Source organism: Taudactylus pleione, unplaced genomic scaffold (genome assembly GCF_031769625.1).
Source record: "Taudactylus pleione unplaced genomic scaffold, aTauple2 ptg000201l, whole genome shotgun sequence".
Lineage (NCBI taxonomy): Eukaryota > Metazoa > Chordata > Amphibia > Anura > Myobatrachidae > Taudactylus > Taudactylus pleione.
In genome coordinates, this window is record NW_028284603.1 from 31,563,473 (window position 1) to 31,584,539 (window position 21,067).

Here is a 21,067-nt window from a genome sequence, read left to right on the forward strand (position 1 = left end):
ACGGATGTTTTATGTCTAAGAATAGTGATGCTCACGCATCCTGACTTCTTCTGTCTTAGGGGCATATTCAATTAGGTGCGAAAAGTCGTTTTCTGCAGAAAAGTTTCGCAGATGACGTCATTTCGCCAGGCGATAACTTATCCCCGTATTCAATTCCAAAGCCTTTTCGCTGGTGCGGAAAGTCAATGCATTGATATCGGCGAAAAAGATTCGCCTATGAAAGCTGTCAAAAAAAAGTGCAGAATTGGGGTTTTGGGGTGCGAACTTGCGGGAAACACCTGCACCCTTGGGACAGCCCCCCAAAGGTAAACTGTGTCAAAAAAAGTTTAAAAATACCTTAAGAACACCCCAAAAAAGTACTTTCATTTTATGGGCGAAAAAAAAAACAAAGTTGGGTGACAAACTTAAAAACTAGCGAAATAGACTCCAGGGGGGTCCCCAAGTATGCCCCAGGTGTTTTTAAGATTGCAGATAGTTGCAGCAGTCGGATTGTTTACAATTTTTTTTTAAACTTCTTCACATTAGCAACTTCAAAATATGCTAGCACCCACTTTCATGTATCCCAAATTAGCTGGGACTAGTTAATTTGATGACAAAATATTGCTTAATGCCATTTTTCACCATTTATGTTAAGATGCTAATAGCAAGCTTTCGGAGAAAAAAAAACCCACAATAGGTTTATTTGGGGTACTAGAACACCCCTATAGTGATCCCCTATGTTAATGCAGCTTTTTGGGGGGTAAAGAGTGTTTTCCCCATTTTAGACAGTACTTTTCGCCTGGTCTGAATTCACCGGGTGCCGTTCTCGCTGATTTCTAATTGAATATGGGGATAAGCGGAGATGCGCGCAATACTTTTCCGCATGGAAAACTAGCGATGACGGCCCAAAACTCCGGCATGTGAAAAGTACGGGACTTTTCGCACCTAATTGAATATGCCCCTTAGTGTTGAATGCGGCAGGTGGATTTTTCACGATTTTTAAAAATACACATTAGCCACTTTAAAATATGCTACTACCCATTTTCATGCACCCCAAATTTGATGGGACACCTTATTTTTCCCCAAAAAAGTTGCTAAATGCTATTCTTCACCACTTTCCCAAAGACATACCTTTTAAAGACCCCACATACCTTTAGCAGGGCTATTCGGGGATACCCATAGTGATCCCCCATGTCGGAGCATCTTTTGGGGGTTGACAGGCTGATTTCCCCTAAAATTACAGGACTTTTCGCCGATTTCCTTTCCGCCATGTCCCGTTTTCGCCTAAATGAAATTGAAACAGGGAATCGCGGGGACAAGCACGATAAGTTTTCACTTACAAAACCTCCGATGACCGCAAAAAGTCCGGCAACAGACTTTTCGCTTCAATTTAAATATGGCCCTAAAAATGAATATATTGCCTTGTATACTTTATCTACTACAGGCTCTTCCAGAGCTGTTCCTCCATGGTTAGTTTGCGGATCTTCATCGAATGGTGAGGAATTTTGTGTGGGGTGGGAGAAATCCCCGATTTAAACATGATGCTTTGTTTAGTAGGGGCAATTTGGGTGGTCACCAACTTCCCCATTTTGGCATCTATTATGATGCAGTTAAGCTTAGCAGAATTTATGATTGGTCCAGGCCAGGTTCGATGAAACAGTGGGTGGCTATTGAGGGCTCTCTCGTCTATGTGGTGTGTTGCACCCAACCGTGGGTTTGCAAGCGGCAAAGAGTACACCCAGGGCCGGATTAAGGGTCACATGGGCCTGGAGCTGAAAATGGTTAAGGGCTTAATGTAAGAATTTGAGGAGGCATGACCGGTGTGGCCAGTGCCATGTGGACCTGTAGTTTTCCTACACTATCGACCCCACTGTCTCCCTAAGAACTGTACGTAAAATAGAAAAATTGCATAATTTTGTGGTAAGACTACAAAAACAATTGTAATACTTCAGATTTATGGCTGATTGGTCATCATCATATTACCCTGATGACTGGCCTACTTTTACATAGAGGCCTGGAGCTGGAGCTCCATCCGCTCTATTATTTATCTGGCCCTGAGTACAACTTCCACTTATTCCCCTTTCACTCTGCTACTTGATAATCCCACATTCCCTCCTGGGGTCTTGGAACAGGTGGGCATTTCCTGGATTGGGCAATTATATGACTCATCCGGGGTGATGCCTTTCTCTGATATCCAGGCTAGAAGGCATCTTCCGAATAATGAGATTTGGAGGTTTCTCCAGGTTAAACACTTCCTTATAACAAGAGATCTCGGTATGCAGGGACTCGGGATTTGACGCCTTTTGAGAAATTGGTGGGGTCTCAGACTTCTTCCTCGCATATGTTATCAATTATATATAAACTCATCATTGAGAAATGTCTTATCTTGATAAGTTTATGTCCTTTTCGGCGATATGGTTTACTTGGATGGAATTCTGAGAATCCGAACAATATAAATGCCTTTTCTACTGCAGGGTCCATAGGGTATCCACAGGATACCTTGTGGTATAGGTGATGACGTCAGTCTTTAGGCACCACAGAGTTAAAGTTTTCAGCCTCCCAGGATGCATCTGGGTCCCTCTCCTATACCCCGCCCCCGGGCCAAGGCATCTCAGTTTCGTCTGTGCCTGGCTCGGAGTCGGAGGCACTGTGCAGAGGGGGGCTATGAAGAGCCCCTGAAGTTTGTTTTAAAGGCAGCGCTGGCTGCACATCTGGGAGTACAGCATGGACAGTCAGTACTGACGTCCATGCTGTCTCCCCTACAGAACGCCGGTACTGATCCGGGGATGCTGGTAGACATCTGGGGTCACGGCTAGCGGTGTCCCCAGATGTTTTGGACAATGGCCGGATCCAAGGGGATAGCAGGTAAGCAGCGGGGTCCCGCGGTGGGTCCCCGCTGGTCACATGGTCCTGAGTCCCCAGGCAGGGGGCTCCCTGGGGACTGGCTGCAGCGTGGAGCCAGGCGACCAACCTGCGCTTCCACTACCCCCTGGGACAGCGGGCCGCTGCTGAGCGGCATGCGCTGCGGCGTCCCAGGGGTTAAATGCATGCCAGGGGAGCGCGCTTTCCCTGTCTCACAGCCGGCGCCTCCCCTGCTGCACACAGCCTCTCTGCTCTGCCTGATTTGCCACAGTGTGTCAGCTGTCCTCCCCAGGCCGGCCTCCTTCATCCTCTGCTCCTCGGTGGCCATCTTTAAAGCATGGTGAACGCTGCTGGAAGCCTGTGAGCGATGGCATTGCGTTCTGGGTCCCCCAGCATACCTCTCCTCCGTTTGTCAGAGGTCAGTGTATGCAGCGCTGTGTCCTACCAGCCTGAGGGTCTGAGTAGTTGAGAATCAGCGCTAATAGTGCAGGGATTTGTTTCTTCTGCATTGTATGTGACTAATCTGCTAGCCCTGCTGTCTGTACTTTCACTTTTACTGTCAGCCTTATTACTGTCCCTGATCTTGCTCTGCTCAAAGCCCTTGCGGTGCGCGGTGTGCAGGGTGTTATTCACACTATACCAATAAGTATAGGTGTGAGTGTCACATACTTACCATCATGTCTGAGACTGATTTTCCTCTCCAGCTCATGTGTACTAAATGTAAGGTACCAATAGCGGACGGGGAGGGTAACGCGGAAGGGTTATGTCTCCAGTGCCTGGCACTGTCACGGCCGATTATGGTCACGGTCCCGGTACAGGAACCTCCCTGGGCTTGTTTCGCTAAGGCGCTTACAACCCTTGTGGACCAGCTAGCTCCGCCACCTGCGTTTACCCAGATGGGTTTGTCCCAGCAGTCAGTGGTGTCGTCACCCATGCGGGAGTTCCCGAGACAATTGATGGTACCCCACAGTCTCCCTGTCCCTTCCCAGGTTTCTCCGGAGCCTGCGTGGGTTAATAATATAACTACATAGGTTCAGCAGTGGTCCAATGTTTTACAGGGGGAGTCTGTGTTGCGGCCTCATAATAGGCCGGTGGCGTCTTTATCTGCTGCTTATGGAGATGACGATGAGACGTCAGATGTTGGGGAGATTCTGGATCTATCTGACCAAGAACCTCTCCGTACCAAAAAGCCGGACGCTAAGTCCAAGGTGTATATCCCTGGTCTTATTCGTGCGGTCCGCACGGCTTTAGTTATTGAGGATATTGATCCTTCGGTGGCCAAATTCAAATATGCCTTTTTTAAGGATATTAAGGGTGAGGCTACGGTGTTCCCTCTTTCTGATCAATTAGTGGATCATTTAGAGGAGGCGTGGAAAAATCCAGGTAAACTGTTTCAGCCCGGGAAGCGCTTAGCTGTGGCTTATCCGTTTGCGGACAATTATGTTTCTAAGTGGGAATCCCCTCCGCAAGTGGATTCACATGTCACACGCCTAGTCAAAAGTGCCACGTTGCCTATGCCTTGAAGGATGTCACTGACCGCAAGGTGGAGATCTGCCTCAAATCCGTTTATTCCCTTGCTGGGGGAGCATCCAGACCGGCTATGGCCGTGTGTTGGGTAGCCAGAGCTATGGAGCGCTGGGCGGATAATTTGGAGGCGTCTTTCGACTCTGACTGTTCGGCTGAACAGATCGAGTTGGTGGACAATCTCCGAGACTCGGCCACTTACATTAATAAAGCGGCCTTAGATATGTGTATGCTCACCTCTAGGATCTCCTCTGCAGCTGTGGCTGCTCGTCGCACCTTACGGTTGCGTTCTTGGAAAGCGGACGCGGATTCCAAAAAGGGATTAGAAGGTCTGCCTTTCAATGGAGAGGTACTATTTGGTCCAGATCTGGACAAAATAGTAGCTACATTGGCAGCAGCAAAATCTGCATGTCTTCCATCTGCTACGATTCCTTCTAGTGCTGGTGGGTCGTCCTTTCGGCCTCACAGGACCCAAGGTAGGCCTGAAGCACAGTCCTTTCCATGGCAGGCTGGGACCAAGAAATTGTCCAAGCCCAAGAAACAGGTCTGGAGTACCAGATGTCCGGCTCCTAGGTCAGATGACAAACCTGCGGCCTGACGGTCCGGGCCTCCCTTTGGGGGATCCCAAAGTGGGGGGCCGCCTGCTTCAGTTCGCCCAGTGCTGGTCGAGGACTACGACAGACACTTGGGTTCAGGAGGTGGTCTCTCACGGGTATGCCCTCTCCTTTCGGCACAGGCCTCCATCCCGGTTCTTTACCACAGGCCTTCCTCTAGACCGGAGCAAAGCCTCGGAACTGCGGAAGGTTTTGCACACTATGCTCCAGGCCGGAGTTATAGTGCATGTTCTAATTTCCCAGAGGGGCCTGGGTTTCTATTCCAATCTATTTTTGGTGCAGAAACCCAATGGGTCTTACCGTCCAATACTAAACCTAAAGGCCCTCAACAAGTCCTTGAGGGTGCCTCTGTTTCGGATGGAGAACCTGCGGTCCATTATTCTGGCACTGGAACCTGGGGACTACATGGTGTCATTGGACATCCAGGATGCTTACCTGCATGTCCCTATTCTTTTGCGCCAACAGCAGTTCCTCAGATTTGCAATCTGCAACGACCATTTCCAGTTTCGGGCGCTGCCTTTGGTCCTGGTGACTGTTCCACGGGTATTCACCAAGGTCATGGCGGTCATGGCAGCTCTCCTGCAGACGCAGGGAGTCCGACTGTTGCCTTATCTGGACGACCTCCTGTTGATAGCGGGGTCTCCAGAGCTTCTTTTACACCATCTGGATCTGACGATTGCGGTACTGCAATGTCACGGCTGGTTGATAAACTGGCAGAAGTCCACTCTCACCCCGTCTCAGAGGATCCGGCACCTTATTGGACTCCAGGCAGCAGCGGATCTTTGTGACGGAGGAAAAGATCCTTGCTTTGTAGTTGAGGGTGCGCAGTTGTCTGCAGTGTCGTCGAGTGTCGATACACTCGGCAATGAGGTTATTGGGCTCAATGGTGTCGGTATTCGACATGGTGGAGTACGCCCAATTTCACTCCAGACCTCTGCAGCTATTGATCCTGTCCAGATGGAATGGATTGCCTCAGTGTCTAAAGTCCCAGACGATGGGGCTCACTCTGGAGGTTCGCCTGTCTCTAACCTGGTGGTTGCAGACGACCCACCTCAACAAGGGTCGCCCGTTCTGGGTGGCGAACTGGGTCCTGTTAACAACGGACGCCAGTCTCCGGGGCTGGGGAGCAGTCACGGGTCCACACTTGTTTCAGGGCAGGTGGACTCGGGCGGAAGCGGCGTTTCCAATAAACATTTTGGAACTCCGTGCGGTGTTCAGAGCTCTCCAGCTGGCACAGCCGGTTCTCCAGAGTCACCCTGTGCAGGTCCAGTCGGACAACGCCACCACGGTGGCCTATTTAAACCAACAAGGAGGGACCCGAAGTCGGGCAGCACTCGCAGAAGTGTCCCGTATTCTGGTCTGGGCGGAGCGCAATCTCCCTGCAATATCAGCAGTGTTCATCCCGGGAGTCCTCAACTGGGAAGCGAATTTTCTCAGCAGGCAGGACGTGCATCCGGGAGAGTGGTCTTTACACCAGGACGTCTTTCAGAATCTGGTGGACAAATGGGGTCTTCCAGAGATAGACCTCATGGCGTCCCGGCACAACAACAAGTTGCCGGTGTACGGGTCTCGAACAAGAGACAAAAAGGCGTCTCTGGTGGATGCTCTGTCCGTCCAGTGGACGTTCGAGTTTGCCTACCTTTTCCCTCCGTTTTTCCCTTCTTCCGCGGGTAATACGGAAATTCAAACAAGAGGGAGGTACGCTACTGTTGATAGCTCCCGAGTTGCCCAGACGGCACTGGTTCTCCGACCCCCAGAGTCTGTCAGTAGACGTTCCTCTGAGGTTACCATTACGACCGGATCTGCTGTCACAGGGTCCTTGTCTTCACCCGGATCTGACTCGGCTGTCTTTGACGGCGTGGCTGTTGAAACGGTCATGCTAAGGTCCAGAGAGTTTTCTGGCTCCGTGGTGCAGACCATGCTAAGAGCTCGTAAACCTTCCTCTGCAAGAATCTACCATCGTGTGTGGCATACTTTCTTCCGGTGGTGTAGACCTAGAGGGTATTCCCCTAGGGAGTTCCGCCTGTCTAGGGTGTTGGCTTTCCTACAGGCTGGACTGGATCATAGGCTTCGCCTGGCTTCTCTGAAAGTGCAGGTGTCTGCCCTGTCAGTCTGGTTTCATCGTAGGATTGCTGCGCTCTCTGATGTGCGCACCTTTATGCAAGGTGTTCTTCGCATTCAGGCACCTTTTGTTCCACCAGTGGTGCCTTGGGATTTGGCTGTGGTCCTGAGAGTTCTCCAGGGACCACCGTTTGAACCACTGGGCTCAGTGGACTTTAAATGGCTTACAGTTAAAACCATATTCCTTCTGGCCATTGCCTCGGCCAGAAGGGTTTCGGATTTAGGGGCTCTCTCTTGTAAACCCCCTTTTCTGATTTTTCATAGGAATAGGGCGGTGCTTCGCACTCGTCCGGGATTCCTTCCCAAAGTGGTATCCACTTTTCACATCAATGAAGAAATTGTTGTGCCGGCTTTAAATTCACCTAGACTTTCAGTGGGTGAAGCCACTTTGGATGTTGTGCGGGCCTTAAAGATTTATGTGGACCGCACTTCTTCGTTTAGGAAGTCGGACGCTTTGTTTGTCCTCTATGGCTTCCGTAAAAAGGGTTGGCCTGTTTCAAAGCAGACTTTGGCAGGCTGGATTCGTATGGCAATTTCAGAAGCTTTCTCTTCATGAAGGTCTTTCAGTTCCCTCCTCTGTGAGGGCTCATTCCACTAGGTCTTTGGGTCCTTCGTGGGCAGCTAGACGTGGTGCCTCTGCAGTTCAGATCTGCAAGGCTGCGACGTGGACTTCTGTCCATACCTTTGTGAGGTATTACGCTTTTGACACCTTTGCCTCTCAGGATGCTTCCTTCGGGCGGCAGATTCTCCTCTCAGCACAGGAGCGTCCCCACCCTTGAAGGATACTGCTTTGGGACATCCCCAAGGTATCCTGTGGATACCCTATGGACCCTGCAGTAGAAAATAAGAGATATGGTAAGAACTTACCCTTGTTATCTCTTAACCATAGGGTTCCACAGGACTCCCGCCCCCGGCGCACCTGTACTGCAGATGGGCTTTATTCTGTTCACCGGTTTTTCCGTCTCCCTATGGTGAGAATGTGATTCTTGTGAGTGTCCAGATTTCTTCTCTCTCTTTCTTCTCCTCCTCCGGCCTATGGCTTGTGACGTAACTGAGATGCCTTGGCCCGGGGGCGGTGTATAGGAGAGGGACCCAGATGCATCCTCGGAGGCTGAAAACTTTAACTCTGTGGTGCCTGAAGACTGACGTCATCACCTATACCCCAAGGTATCCTGTGGAACCCTATGGACTTCATAGAAATAGAGATAACAAGGGTAAGTTCTTACCATATCTCTTATTATTGGCTCATATTAGTTCCTACTCTTTAATAAGTTGCTCAAGAGCAACTTGTTATTTACTGTGACCCCGGAGGTGACCCCCTTCCCTCTCCTTCCTATCTCCCCTCCCTTTCCTTCCTATCTCCCCTCCCTTTCCTTCTTTGCCGATTTCTCCTATTTAGTTTCGTTACTCTCCTTATTATTTCTTTTTATTTGTTACTCATTACATTTTTTCTTGTGATGTGCATTATATGTGTTGTGATTTTGTTGTCATACCATGGTCTCTGTAATATGATGTGATCCTCTCTGTATCATGATGTGTGTCAATGGGCCTGAATCATAACGGATTGCAACTGCGATTATGCGCACAGTCTCGCTGCGATGATTTGCGATCGCTATGCCGTTGCAGCACTACATAAGGATACCCACCTTACCTTACACACATTCGTAATGTTTCGCAAGACTGCCAACCCATCGGTAACATCGAGTAGCATCGGAGCTTCACGCATACTTGCTCAAGGTCAGACCTTACTCACAAATTATAATAAGAGGTGCTACCATAATGAGTTCTAATGCAGAAAAAAAGGAAAATGCAGGTGCACACTCTAAACACTAAGAATTCCGATGATCAAAATAATTATAAAAACTCCATTAACATGGTTTTTTTAAAGTAAGGTTCTTAGTACATGTTTGGCCAAACATGTTTACCCACCTACCATGTCACAGTGAACCTCATATACCTTATGAGGTCGCTAGCAGATTAACCTATTTGAGAGCAGATCTCTCTCCACTTATTCTCTAATACCCCTTTTACACCAAAATCCCGGGTCCGACCCTGGAATTTGAACACTGGTCAATCCCGGGTTGAACTCGGCTTCAGACCCCGTTTACGCTGCAACTCGACCCGGGTTATTCCCGGGTTTGCCCCGTTTACACTGAACCCTGGTAATCCCTGCTTTTCTCTATAGAAGTCATTAAAAATGGTCTGTTTTAAGGTCTGACTAAGATGGTCACAAAAGGCAACAAAAGAGAGGGGTGGGGACTGTTTCCAGCATTGCTACAGGCTGCTGTTCTTGCTGTGGCAGGCTGTGTATCAGCCTGCATTTGTGGCTGCTGGTCAGGCTGTGGTGCAGGCTGCAGTTCTGGCTGTGGCAGGCTGTGTATCAGCCTGCATTTGTGGCTGCTGGTCAGGCTGTGGTGCAGGCTGCTGTTCTGGCTGTGGCAGGCTGTGTGCCTGCCTGCATTTGTGGCTGCTGGTCAGGCTGTGGTGCAGGCTGCAGTTCTGGCTGTGGCAGGCTGTGTATCAGCCTGCATTTGTGGCTGCTGGTCAGGCTGTGGTGCAGGCTGCAGTTCTGGCTGTGGGAGGCTGTGTATCAGCCTGCATTTGTGGCTGCTGGTCAGGCTGTGGTGCAGGCTGCAGTTCTGGCTGTGGCAGGCTGTGTGCCTGCCTGCTTTTGTGGCTGCTGGTCAGGCTGTGGTGCAGGCTGCAGTTCTGGCTGTGGCAGGCTGTGTGGCTGCCTGCTTTTGTGGCTGCTGGTCAGGCTGTGGTGCAGGCTGCAGTTCTGGCTGTGGCAGGCTGTGTGCCTGCCTGCTTTTGTGGCTGCTGGTCAGGCTGCTGTGGTGCAGGAGGTTAGGCAGGCAAGCGATGGCTTCATGTGCGTCTCTCTCTGCAGGGCACTGACAAATTACATCATCTGCCGGTGCCCCAGAAGCTGCAATCAGCATCATTCAGAGCTAGCCGGGTCAAATAATCAGGGTAGCACCCGTTTACACTGCCTCATGACCCGGGAACAACCCGTTTTCAACCCTGCTCTCAACCCGAGTAAGATTGCCTGGTAAATCGACCCGGATTATTTTTTTGGGAGCTGTTCACGCAGAGCCTCAACCCGGATCGACCTGGCAATACCCCGGGTTATTTGTTTGGTGTAAAAGGGGTATAAAGCAGGGGTGGGTAATTATTCAGCCAGTAGACCACTTAACAAATTTTACTAAACTGTTGAGGGCCGCACAGAAAATATTTTATTTACACTACTAAATGAAATCGTAATGGTGTGCACAACCCTTTTTGTCACTAATTATATACTAATGGTATATCCGGGACAGATCAGGTCAGTATGGAGCTTTACTGACGTAGAGACCGCCGCCTCTGACCATGAGACTGCCAGAGAGTTTCCTAGTGTTCCCGCTAGGCTGTCTTAGTGGGATGCCAAGCCCTGCCCAATTTTAAAGTGGCAAAATGTGCCCTGCCCTTATAGTGGCACCCCGCTAAAGCAGCCTGCCCTGTGCTGTCCCCACCAGGTGGCCAAGGACTTTTCCTGGAGGAAAAGTTGCGGTTTCCGATCACCGCTGAATAAATACCTGCTGTGCGCATGCTTTGCGCTAAAGAATTGATGTGATTTGTTAATGTGTTAGAAAAGTCAAGTTCAGTAGAGTCACATGACTTATAACCTACAGTCACCTATCTTTACTCACATACAGCATGATATTCAACTTGTTCATAGAAGAGAGGACCTCATCATTTATGTTACACAGTCGGTTCATTTGTACAATCTTTGCTGCCTCTTCTAGAAGTGAGAAGGACTGTGATATATTTTATTTTCATTTTAGATTTCCCATAAAGTCCTATCTGGTGGTTACGAGTTTAAAGACTTTGTTTTCTCCGTGTCCTTACCAGCACAGCTATTGGTGAGAGAGGTAAGGTGACCTATATGTCTCTGTTTTATCCTTTCCTGCTTTGTCTTTTCATATTACATGTTTATGGATCATATTTTGTATCAATAATGCCCTGAGAATGCAGCATTAAGGGCGAAATTCAATTAGCTGTGAGTTATACCTTGCGGCCTCTGCTACTGGCTAAAGTGCCTGGATGAATTCAATTAGAGGCCCCCGATCAACCTGCAACTAGCCCTGGGGTAGCATTTAATGCAGATTTTTGCTCACACCTCAGGAGGGCACCGCAGCTAATGGAACCTCCCCTTAGGTATACTAGCAATGCATCGGTCAGAATGTGCTTTCTGAATCTGGAATGAAGGTTAGAGAGATCTGAAAACAGAGAAACATTCAGCTGTTATTCTTCATTTCATAGACCATAGACTGTAGTGAGGTATTTCTCCTTCATCCACTAGGGGACACTGGAGTTCAAGACAGTGGGGTATAGACGGTGGTAGAGCAGAGCCTGGCACTTTAAATAATCTAGAAGTGTGACTGGCTCCTCCCCCTCTATGCCCCATCAGCCCCAGTTTTTAGAATGTGCCCGAGAGAGCCGGTCGCACATCAGGCTGTCTCCAGCCTTTCTCATATATATTTTTAGTTATTAGACAAGCACTGAGGACAGGCAGGCTGCTTACTGTGGCAGTCTGCCTGCTACGTGGGAGCCGCCGGGAAGGGCACCACACGGCTACTGCAGCCTGTGTCCGGTGACCCTAAGGAGGGGGCACACATAATGGAGTCATCTGACCCTGCGAGGACCCGCCACTGCTAACACCGGCATGTGTCCGGGTTCCACGTCGCCCCCTCAGCCCAGCATCCCGGCCGCAGCAGTCCGTAAGTATGACCACTGCTCCTGATTAGCAGGAGCAGTGGACGTTAGCTGGGCTCAGTGACATGCCGCTAGCGGTCACTGTTAAGCCCGCCATTTCAGCGGTGCCATTTGTAAAGCGTCTGTGGCTCAGCGTTAAGGCGGGCTCTCCCCCTCAGTGCTCTGCACTGCAGCGAGGTCAAGCGCTGACAGGCCGCAGTCCGGGTCCTCCTCCCCAGAGGGGAGCAGGAGGGGGTAGCTGCGGTAGGCGTGCCACTAGCAGGAGCTTCCCTGTACTGCGCCGGGGCTTGTAATGTAGAAGCTCCGGCGACGGCATGGTCAGGGGCACGTGGACACCGCTTCAGTGCATGCACCGCGCACCCTAACAGAGCCGTTCAGCGGCTGTCTGTAATCACCGCGCCAGTGCTTAAAAGAACACCGGCGCCGGGTTGATCTCCCGCGCGCCCGTTAGACGCCGCTACAGCGCGCCTGTCTACCTGCAATGTCCCTCCTCTTGTTACAGGAGGAGACGCTGCACCGCGGATTATAGAACCACAGCTTGCGAGTCAGGTCTCTGATTAGGGGAGTGGTGCGATGATAGCGGGAGAGTCTCTGTTGCACCGTGCACCCTCTTGCCCTGTATTCCCCAGTACAGTCTATGTGCCCCAGGCAGCAAGTGCAAAGAATCATCTTAAGCACCGCGTGGAGGCCCGACATTCTCCATAACAGGAGCGCTGCGTCTGCCTTTTCAAAGGGCGAGCTAGTATAGGCAGCTGAGGCACAGTCAAAGTTACAGACCTGCTGGACATAGAGCAGCGTGGTTCTGCTATCATTGTTCTATAACAGATAATGGTTGACATGACTGCCTTTCAGCGCTGACGTTGTAGGCTCAGATCCCTCCGCAGCCCTTTGCTGTGTGGAGTTTGTGTGTACTCCCTGTGCTTGCAGCACTACCTGAGGTTTCATAGTGTAGTGGTTATCACATCTGGATTACAGACAGCAGGTCCTGGGTTCAGTCCCCAGTGAAACCACCAAATAGCTATTAGCAGCTCTCATCTAAACTCAGGAGGAGACGCTGCATCCCGCAGCTCCTGGCGGGGCTGAGCAGGCTTCCCTATTGGCTAGTCATAGGGCTAATAGCCTTAACGTTATACCAAATGCAGCTCCCCAATGTAGCGATGTATGACCGGCACGCCCTGCCATAGCAGCCTACGACCGCCTGGGAATACCGGGAACTGTAGGCCTAGCAGGAGAGAGGTTCAGTTAATGAGGGGTTTTGCATTAGGAGCCTTGAATGCTTCCGCTTTATGCAAAACCAGTCGGGGACAGCACGCTGCTAAAATATCCTGCCCCTACGCAGTAGCAGAATGACGGCCACATGCGGCACATGAGCAGTCTCCCTGAGTGGAGGTAAGCCACGTGTGTGTATGTGTGTACATATATGTGGGTGTATGTATATGTAATACATATATATATATATATATATATTTGTATGAGGTACGCGTATCCATATGTGGATATCGCTTCTTAGCTTTACCATAAGAGCAGAGGTAGGATCTGTTCTTATCAGTTTTATGTCGGATACCTAGCATATTGAAAGAAGGAGGCTGCGATTGGTTGCTGGCTCTCCTGATGCGCTAGTTGGTACAATAACTCCGCTTTACACTATCTCTCCTTGGGGTTTGAGTTGTGTGTGTGTGTGTGTGTGTGTATGCATTCATATATATATTTATGTATATGTGTAGGTATGCCTATACTTCCACTATCATTAGGTTTACCTATAATTCCACGCATGCGAAAGCCGCCTGGGCTTACCAGAAGCTGTAGGCTAGTTCCATACATATTATATGGTGCTCTATAAACTAGTCATGTGATGCGGCTTACATAGTGATACTCTTAGGCATTGCTTCCAGTATGGACCCTATACATGTCCTGGGGCCTTCTTGTATGTCCACAAATGTATATAAAGATACATATTTACACCCTCCTGGGGTTATAGTTCGGTTTCCGTCAGTCTATATCTACAGCGCCCTGTTCAGAGGACCTATTATTACTTGGTAGCAAACTTATTAGACACCCATTCCTTGTATGAATACTTGGGATGACAAACGCGTTATATGTCTAAGTACAGGTACCCTTAAGTACAGGTACCCTTCTCAATATCAATTCTGGTACTCCATATTATTGTCGCATATCTCAATAAAATTAGTCTCTAAGGGGCCCTTGTGTACACTTCATATCATGAAGGCCTAGAGCCACCTGCCGATATAAGTAGTGTCAGTTCTATTAATGGGGTTAGCAGCGCTGTGCTGACTGGAGTGTGACACTTCGCACACTCAGAGCGGTATTCCAGCGCCCCCTGCTTCCCTTCTAAGGACAGTAGTTATAGAACATACACAGGCTGGGGTGAATTTTGTCCTTGGGCTCCGTTCATTTCATGGCTCTTAATTATTGCTCATGTTCTTATTTAGAAATATTACTGTCATCTCCTGCACGCAGGTAGTATAGCTTAGGCACTACCTGCAGCAGGGAGTGCTTTAGCGTGGTCTCCTATCCCCTCCACATCCCACGCTGGGAGTCCTTCAGCGCAAACGGTAGGGATGCCTGTCACTGGATGACAGGAGTATAGTGATGGCTGGTTTGCTAGCAGAATGGGAACTAGCCCAATCCCCTTTTATTTTTGAACTATAACACCGCGTTATGAGGTTCTGAGAGGGGCCAGTTATTCAGCTGGTGCACATCCCGGCTAGTAGCGCTGTGCTGACGAGACACAGTCCTGCCAATTGCAGCGCCTGCTATTACCCCCTGTCAGACTTCCCCTTGGAACTGCCTCACCGCATCTATCACAAAGGGTGCCTAGCTTCATCTAAAGTCTGAGCTATCTCATGGTATACTAGCTACCTTGCCTAAATGTATAGTATTAGCCACTGTTCTGGTGCTGTGGCCAGAACTTATGGTTATAGCATACCCTTCACTCAGGGTTAGCTCTTTTTTTGGGTCCCTTCCCCAGGCTTATGCCTCACATTGGCTTACCTTTGAGAGGAGCAGTACTCTTCCCATGCATATATGTGAAAACCATATACTACATTATAGGCTGATCTTAAAACCTTTTTTCATTCTGTGCTCACGTTAGAGGGTATGCATATGTGCATCTATATAGATTTATATCTTCTGTGCTCCATTCGGTGGCTCATACAAGAGGAAGTTAGTGATGCACGGCTAGTGCGGTGGTATTACTGCCTCACAGCATTGAGGTCGTCTTTTTGATTCCCACTTCAAAAACGGGTTCATCTGGAGATAAAATGGCTCACCTGATAAGGCGAGTACACCAGTAACAGAAGGGTCCCAGGATCGAATGCCTGGGTGGTATTAGATTGGTGGGCATAATACGCACTTCACCATTATACATATTTATGTAAGGACTTACACTAGCGGACCGTTTTAGGGGTATATGTATGGTCTAACACGACTATACAGATACACATCCCTTATGGAACAGGCTCAAGTATAGAGTCCTGTTCTACGACTTTCTTGTCTCCACTAACATTTTGCTAGTTTCCACAGTATTTTATGCTGCACATCTCCAGATGGATGTCCGTGCTGTAGAGCATTGGTCTTGGCCCACTGAAGCTACTCTCTATTCCTAACGTGGCAGGTTGCTGTGTGTTGGTAAAGGTCAGTGACATTCTACATAGCGTCCAGAGGGATTCTGGTCGCTCAAAGGTAAGAGCATACCTCACTGATGCCTAGGAAGAGGCTCATTTTTCATGCAACCTGACATACATAGTGTTATTCTCCCTAATGCACCCTAGCTGCTGTCCTAGCAGCCATCCACTCTTTTAATCAGTTGGCTCTACACTTTAGAGTTTTCCTGGTGTGTGGGTGCATCGTTACAACATTGGATTAGTGACACTATCTACTAGAATCTGTTGGGGTTATGGACCGAAGCGCACCTATGGGCTAGTGCACATCTTTACATAGATGTGTAACAGTCACTATGTTCCACGCAGGGGGCCTGGTTGGGCTTTCTGTTCTATATCTGTTGATATTTGATCACACTGACAGGTACCTGACGGGTACTTTCATGGTTGTCCTAGTGCTCTAGCCTTGCTGACTGGATGCTTCCCTATATTGGTAGCTCTCCCTGGTTGACTGTTGCATTCGTGCTCTTTTACTGGTAGGGTTCGGGCCAGCAGTTGGTACTGACTAGGCACTTCCATCATGTTGGAAGTTGTTTTCTTTTTAGCGGCAGCGTTTCAGTTGCTGTTTTATCCCTGTTTTCAGTATGGGATGTACTGCTGTCTGACCCTCTGAAGGGTCTTGTAGTCTCAATAATCTCTATTTCGACTCAGTCTCAGGCCCAGTGGGATCTCCACTCTTTGGAGACTTCTATGGCCTAACCCTTCCGCTGGTTAACAACTTTGTTGTAGTTGGACCTCAAGGAGGGTTCAGGGCGACTGTTCGGTCTAGTCTTTTGACTCCCTGCATACTCTGTTTGGAGTCTGTGGACAAGTTTAGCTCTGTATATTGATATTGTTATACTTCTGTATATACGATTTATGTCCAGCTGTGCTGGGATTCTGCTGTTTGCACCTGTTGCAGCTTCCTGTATAGCCTCTAGTACGGTTTCTCGAGTTTGTTCTTGTTTACGGCCCTTCTATGGATTCTTGTTGGGGCTCTTGGCTGCCAACGGTCTGGTTTGGTCTATTTCAGTTGAGATAACTGGTTCTGACGTTTCTCAACTGTCTTTGTTCTCTCGCCAGCCGTTCTGTTCCTTTTGACTTAACCTGTACGTTATGGAAGTTTCTATGACTGTTTAGCAAGGAGTGGTGTTTGTCTCCTGTGCTCTACGACACTTAATCCTCAGCTTCCGCTGGGCCTATGGTTCTTTGCGGTCCCTGTTTTGGTTTGGCCAAGGGGTCAGCAAGTTCTCCGCGCTTCCCACCCAGGAGGTTGGCTTTGGGACGTCCCCACTGTCTTGAACTCCAGTGTCCCCTAGTGGATGAAGGAGAAAATAGGATTTTGGTACTTACCGATAAATCCCTTTCTCCGATTCCACAGGGGACACTGGACGCCCGCCCAGCGCTGCGTACTTGCTGTTTTGTTTGGTTCCTTCTATGGTTGTGTGACTGCATGGTTTCCCTGCAATGGGTTCCTTTGTTCTCCTTCAGTCGGTCTTGTTCCGTTCTGTGGTCTTTTCCTTTTCCTAATTTTTCTGTTGTCCTCCGTCTCCTCTCGGGCTCAGTTCTTAAACTGGGGCTGATGGGGCATAGAGGGGGAGGAGCCAGTCACACTTCTAGATTATTTAAAGTGCCAGGCTCTGCTCTACCACCGTCTATACCCCACTGTCTTGAACTCCAGTGTCCCCTGTGGAATCGGAGAAAGGGATTTATCGGTAAGTACCAAAATCCTATTTTTTTAACTTGTGGTACATAAGGAATAGATTTTGGTTCATGTTTATGCTGGGTACACACTTAATGATATGTACCCAGCCGACGTCTCGTGCGGTGCGTCCTGGCGGGGGCGCCGGCATCAGCAAATGTGTGTATACTTGCTAATGCCGGACGTGACAGCGGGGGCCGCATGCAGGTCCTACGGGCGATGTCGCTGATGATGCATGGGAGCACACATCATCAGCGACATAGCGGTTACACACTGCCCGATGTGGACGATATGTCGTCTGATCCATGTGTATCTGGTGTATGTGCACACAAGCATCTTTATATCCGTCTAATCTCACTGTTGCTTTTAACAGGAGAATTGAACAAACATTAGTAATTCTTGGAGGTGTGGTATGATATGTCGACATTCATTGGTCGACACCATAATGTGGGCATCTGCTGTATGTCGACATTCTGATGTTGACATGTTTAGAATGTTGACTGACGACATGTCGATATACAGTGCTGTCACTGACATAATGTCAACAGTCACAATGTCATCACTGATATTTTAGACTAAACCTAACCCTTTCTGGATGTGTCGACATTCACAGTGTCTGTATTTTTAACATGTCGACATTATGTCAGTGTCGTCATATTATCTGTGGACATCGTATACACGTCGACATTTTGAATGTCAACGTTATGATGTCGACATTTTGAATGTCGACTCCCGGCTGGAATTCATCACTCGGAGATCATTGAGCTCTGTGATGGAGCTCATATGGAAAGCGACCTACTTTCATCCAACCATTTTTCTTCAGTGATCCCTATATGATCATCCATCTCTTCTCCTTTCACCTGTTATAATCAAAACGGAGGAAAGACTGGCTATAGCTCCCTATGTGAATCTATATACAAAGTGACATCTGACATGTTCTATTGGTCACAGCTAAACTTTCTTAAAGAGCCAGTTAACAAAAAAACAATAATGTCCATCCAATATAACAAGGTATCACTGATACATTCACTAATATGTGTAAATGTGATGATACCATGATACGAGTTAAGGTATTTGACGTGCTCACTGGTCGTGTCCTACCTACCCATGGCATGCTCACCTGCAGAAAGAACAGGTAGTACTGAGATTGTCTTCCCATAGTATTCAATACATCACAGTTCTGAGATCTACTTATCCTGCTTTCACCTCCTTTAGTGGTTTTATACAGGAAGTAGATGTGACAATGGAACAAACCTGCCCAAGGTTTTTATTTACAAATACTGTATAATTATTTATTACTAATGGTCTCCAAAAAGGTTGTACAGTCCTAGCTTCTTATACTTCTTTGTATCTCTTCTTATACAAAGCATGTTCTGATTTTGGGTTTGTAGCCCCTTAGAGTAAGATTGATCATTGAGTTCTGTTCCATCATTGGTGATTCTCGGATAATCCTGCATCAGGCACTGACTCATTGACGATCTGTGGTCATAGAAGGTTTTCATGGTTTTACTTAAAAGTGAAACTAACCACACAATAAATTTAGTTGTACTGTATTAAACTCCATGTAAGCAAAAATAAATAAAGTATTGAAGTGAAAATATAAACATTTGATTATTAAATGGTTGTTACAAAAGGGAAATAAACTATTAGAGTCTGGTTATGTTGTGTGCTAATGCTGCTACAGTATTGATCACTTTAATAGTTTATTAAAGTGTGCTGTTGCCTAATAACAGTGGCAGCAGACCAACGTTTATGAGAGAAGAGCTTATTAGCTGATCTAATGTCATCACTGAGACATAGGCCACTTTGTGATACCTGTACTGATCGGTCAGCTGAGTATTGGTTCAGCCCATGACTGGCTGTGCCTCGGTCTTGCTTGTTCCATAAATGGAGAACCCTCTCAGCTGTGGACAGCTGCAGGTTGTTATTACTTATTAAGGGATGTAGTTAGCATCTCGGCGTGTGGAATTCCGACAGTCGAACTACTACCGGTGCTGAAATCCTGACAGCGTCCGGATCCCTGCACCAGAATTTCGACCGCCGACTTCCCGAAGGTAGGTATCAGACGTTAGGGTTATACATTAGAGTTAGTCTTACCTTCTTTCCTTCTGGGTGTCGGTATTCTGACCAGCGGTATCCCAACACCCGGGATCTCATATCCAACCCGTTTTTAATAGGCCACTAGATTTAAATTATAAGTTGACCCAACAGTAAACCTCATCTTGAATTAGTCAGGAATATGGAATAAAATATTTCCATACTATGAAAGGAGTTAAAAGTTGTATTATAGCCAAATCGCTTCAATTTATTGTCCCTTGTTTTCAGGCATTTATACAGTTGTGTCCACATACATCTCACTTCCTTGTGCGTTAAATAGCCCTTCTAGTCGCGCCATGCCGTTACTCTGTAGCGCCGAGTGTCTATTTGTGCAACTTTTGTACAGTCAAATGTGTCTTATTTTCAAAGATTAGGATGCTGAAACTGTTAGTGCGGCTGTGACACTGTAACGTAGCAATACAGCCGCAGTCGCACACAGAATATAGGCATCCAGCATATCATTTTATTCAGCTGTAGCTGCTTGTGCGTCCTGTTCGAGTGGCTTTGCGAATAAGACACATTTCACTGTAAAAAGTCGCACAAGAAGACGCTTGGCGATAGTCGCAAAGCGATCACATGTTATGTTCAGTGTGACTTGTACAGCAAGGAGGTAAGATATATGTGGACAAATGTGCACCTTAATAGGCTGTTTAGCATGATGTGTGATGTGCCTTGGCCAACATGTAGCCATTTTGAAGGGGAGATGTATCAAACTTGGAGAGAAATAAAGTTTCTCCACTCTGAATTCAACCAGTGATCCTTACATGGCAACGGGCATAGCAGCCAGTGATCCTTACATAGTAACAAGCAGTAACCATAGCAGCTAGTGGTCCTTATATAGCAAAAGGCAGTAACCATAGCTACCATCCTTACATAGCAACAGGCATTAACCATGGGGTGCAGTGATCCTTACATAGCAACAAGCCGTAACCATGGCAACCAGTGATCCTTACATAGCAGCAAGCAGTAACCATGGCAACCAGTGATCCTTACATGGCAAGTCAGTAACCATAGCAACCTGTGATCATTACATACCAATAGGCGGTATTTATAGCAACTAGTGATCTACTTAAGCTGCTTTCACCTCTTTCTGTCTTTTTAAACAGGAAGTATGGTGTGCCGATAAAAAAAAACACTCCCCTAGTAGTTAATCAGCATTTTCTGATTGCAGTTTTGTGATCCTTTAGAGTAAAGATCGATCATTGAGTTCTATTCCAACATTACTGTTCTCAGAGAATCCTGTGTCAGGCACTGACTCATTGATCTGTGGTCATAGAAGGTTTTTATGGTTTTACTAAAGGTGCGTACCCACTAGTAGATAGGGGAACGACAGTACGATTACAACATTGTAATCGTACAGTCGTTCCTCTTCCCTTTATGACAACCATCAGAGTCAGGCTGAGTATTGGTTGAACCCAAAGAATGGCTGCTTCTGTCTTGCTTGTCCCATACGTGAAGAGATTGCTGTCAGCTGCGGACAGCTGTAGGTTGTACTTAATACAACACTAGATCTAAATTACAAGATGACCCAAAAGCAGACCCTACCTAGAATCAGTCAGAAATATGTAATCATATATTTCCATACTGTGACTGGAGATAAAAAAAATTGTTCAGTGTGTATGCCGTCAACGTCCAGCGATGCGCGCTCCCGCTGGTCGTTGACGATATCTTTCATTCCCCGTACTTGCAGGGCAACGTGGCGATATCGTCAGGTTCTGCAAGTACGGGGATGAGGGAAGCTGCTGGCACTGAAC

At 47.9% G+C, this 21,067-nt stretch overlaps 1 protein-coding gene across 2 annotated transcripts in view; it reads left to right on the forward strand.

Moving 5' to 3' along the window:
* The window catches only part of PUS10 (pseudouridine synthase 10), a 114,203-nt gene that overhangs the window by 13,555 nt on the left and 79,581 nt on the right, over positions 1–21,067 (forward strand). For both annotated transcript variants that reach the window (XM_088477557.1, XM_088477558.1), the window contains exon 4: positions 10,925–11,011. In XM_088477557.1, coding sequence (XP_088333683.1) covers positions 10,925–11,011 — 87 coding nt within the window. The remainder of the gene's footprint in view (positions 1–10,924; positions 11,012–21,067) is intronic.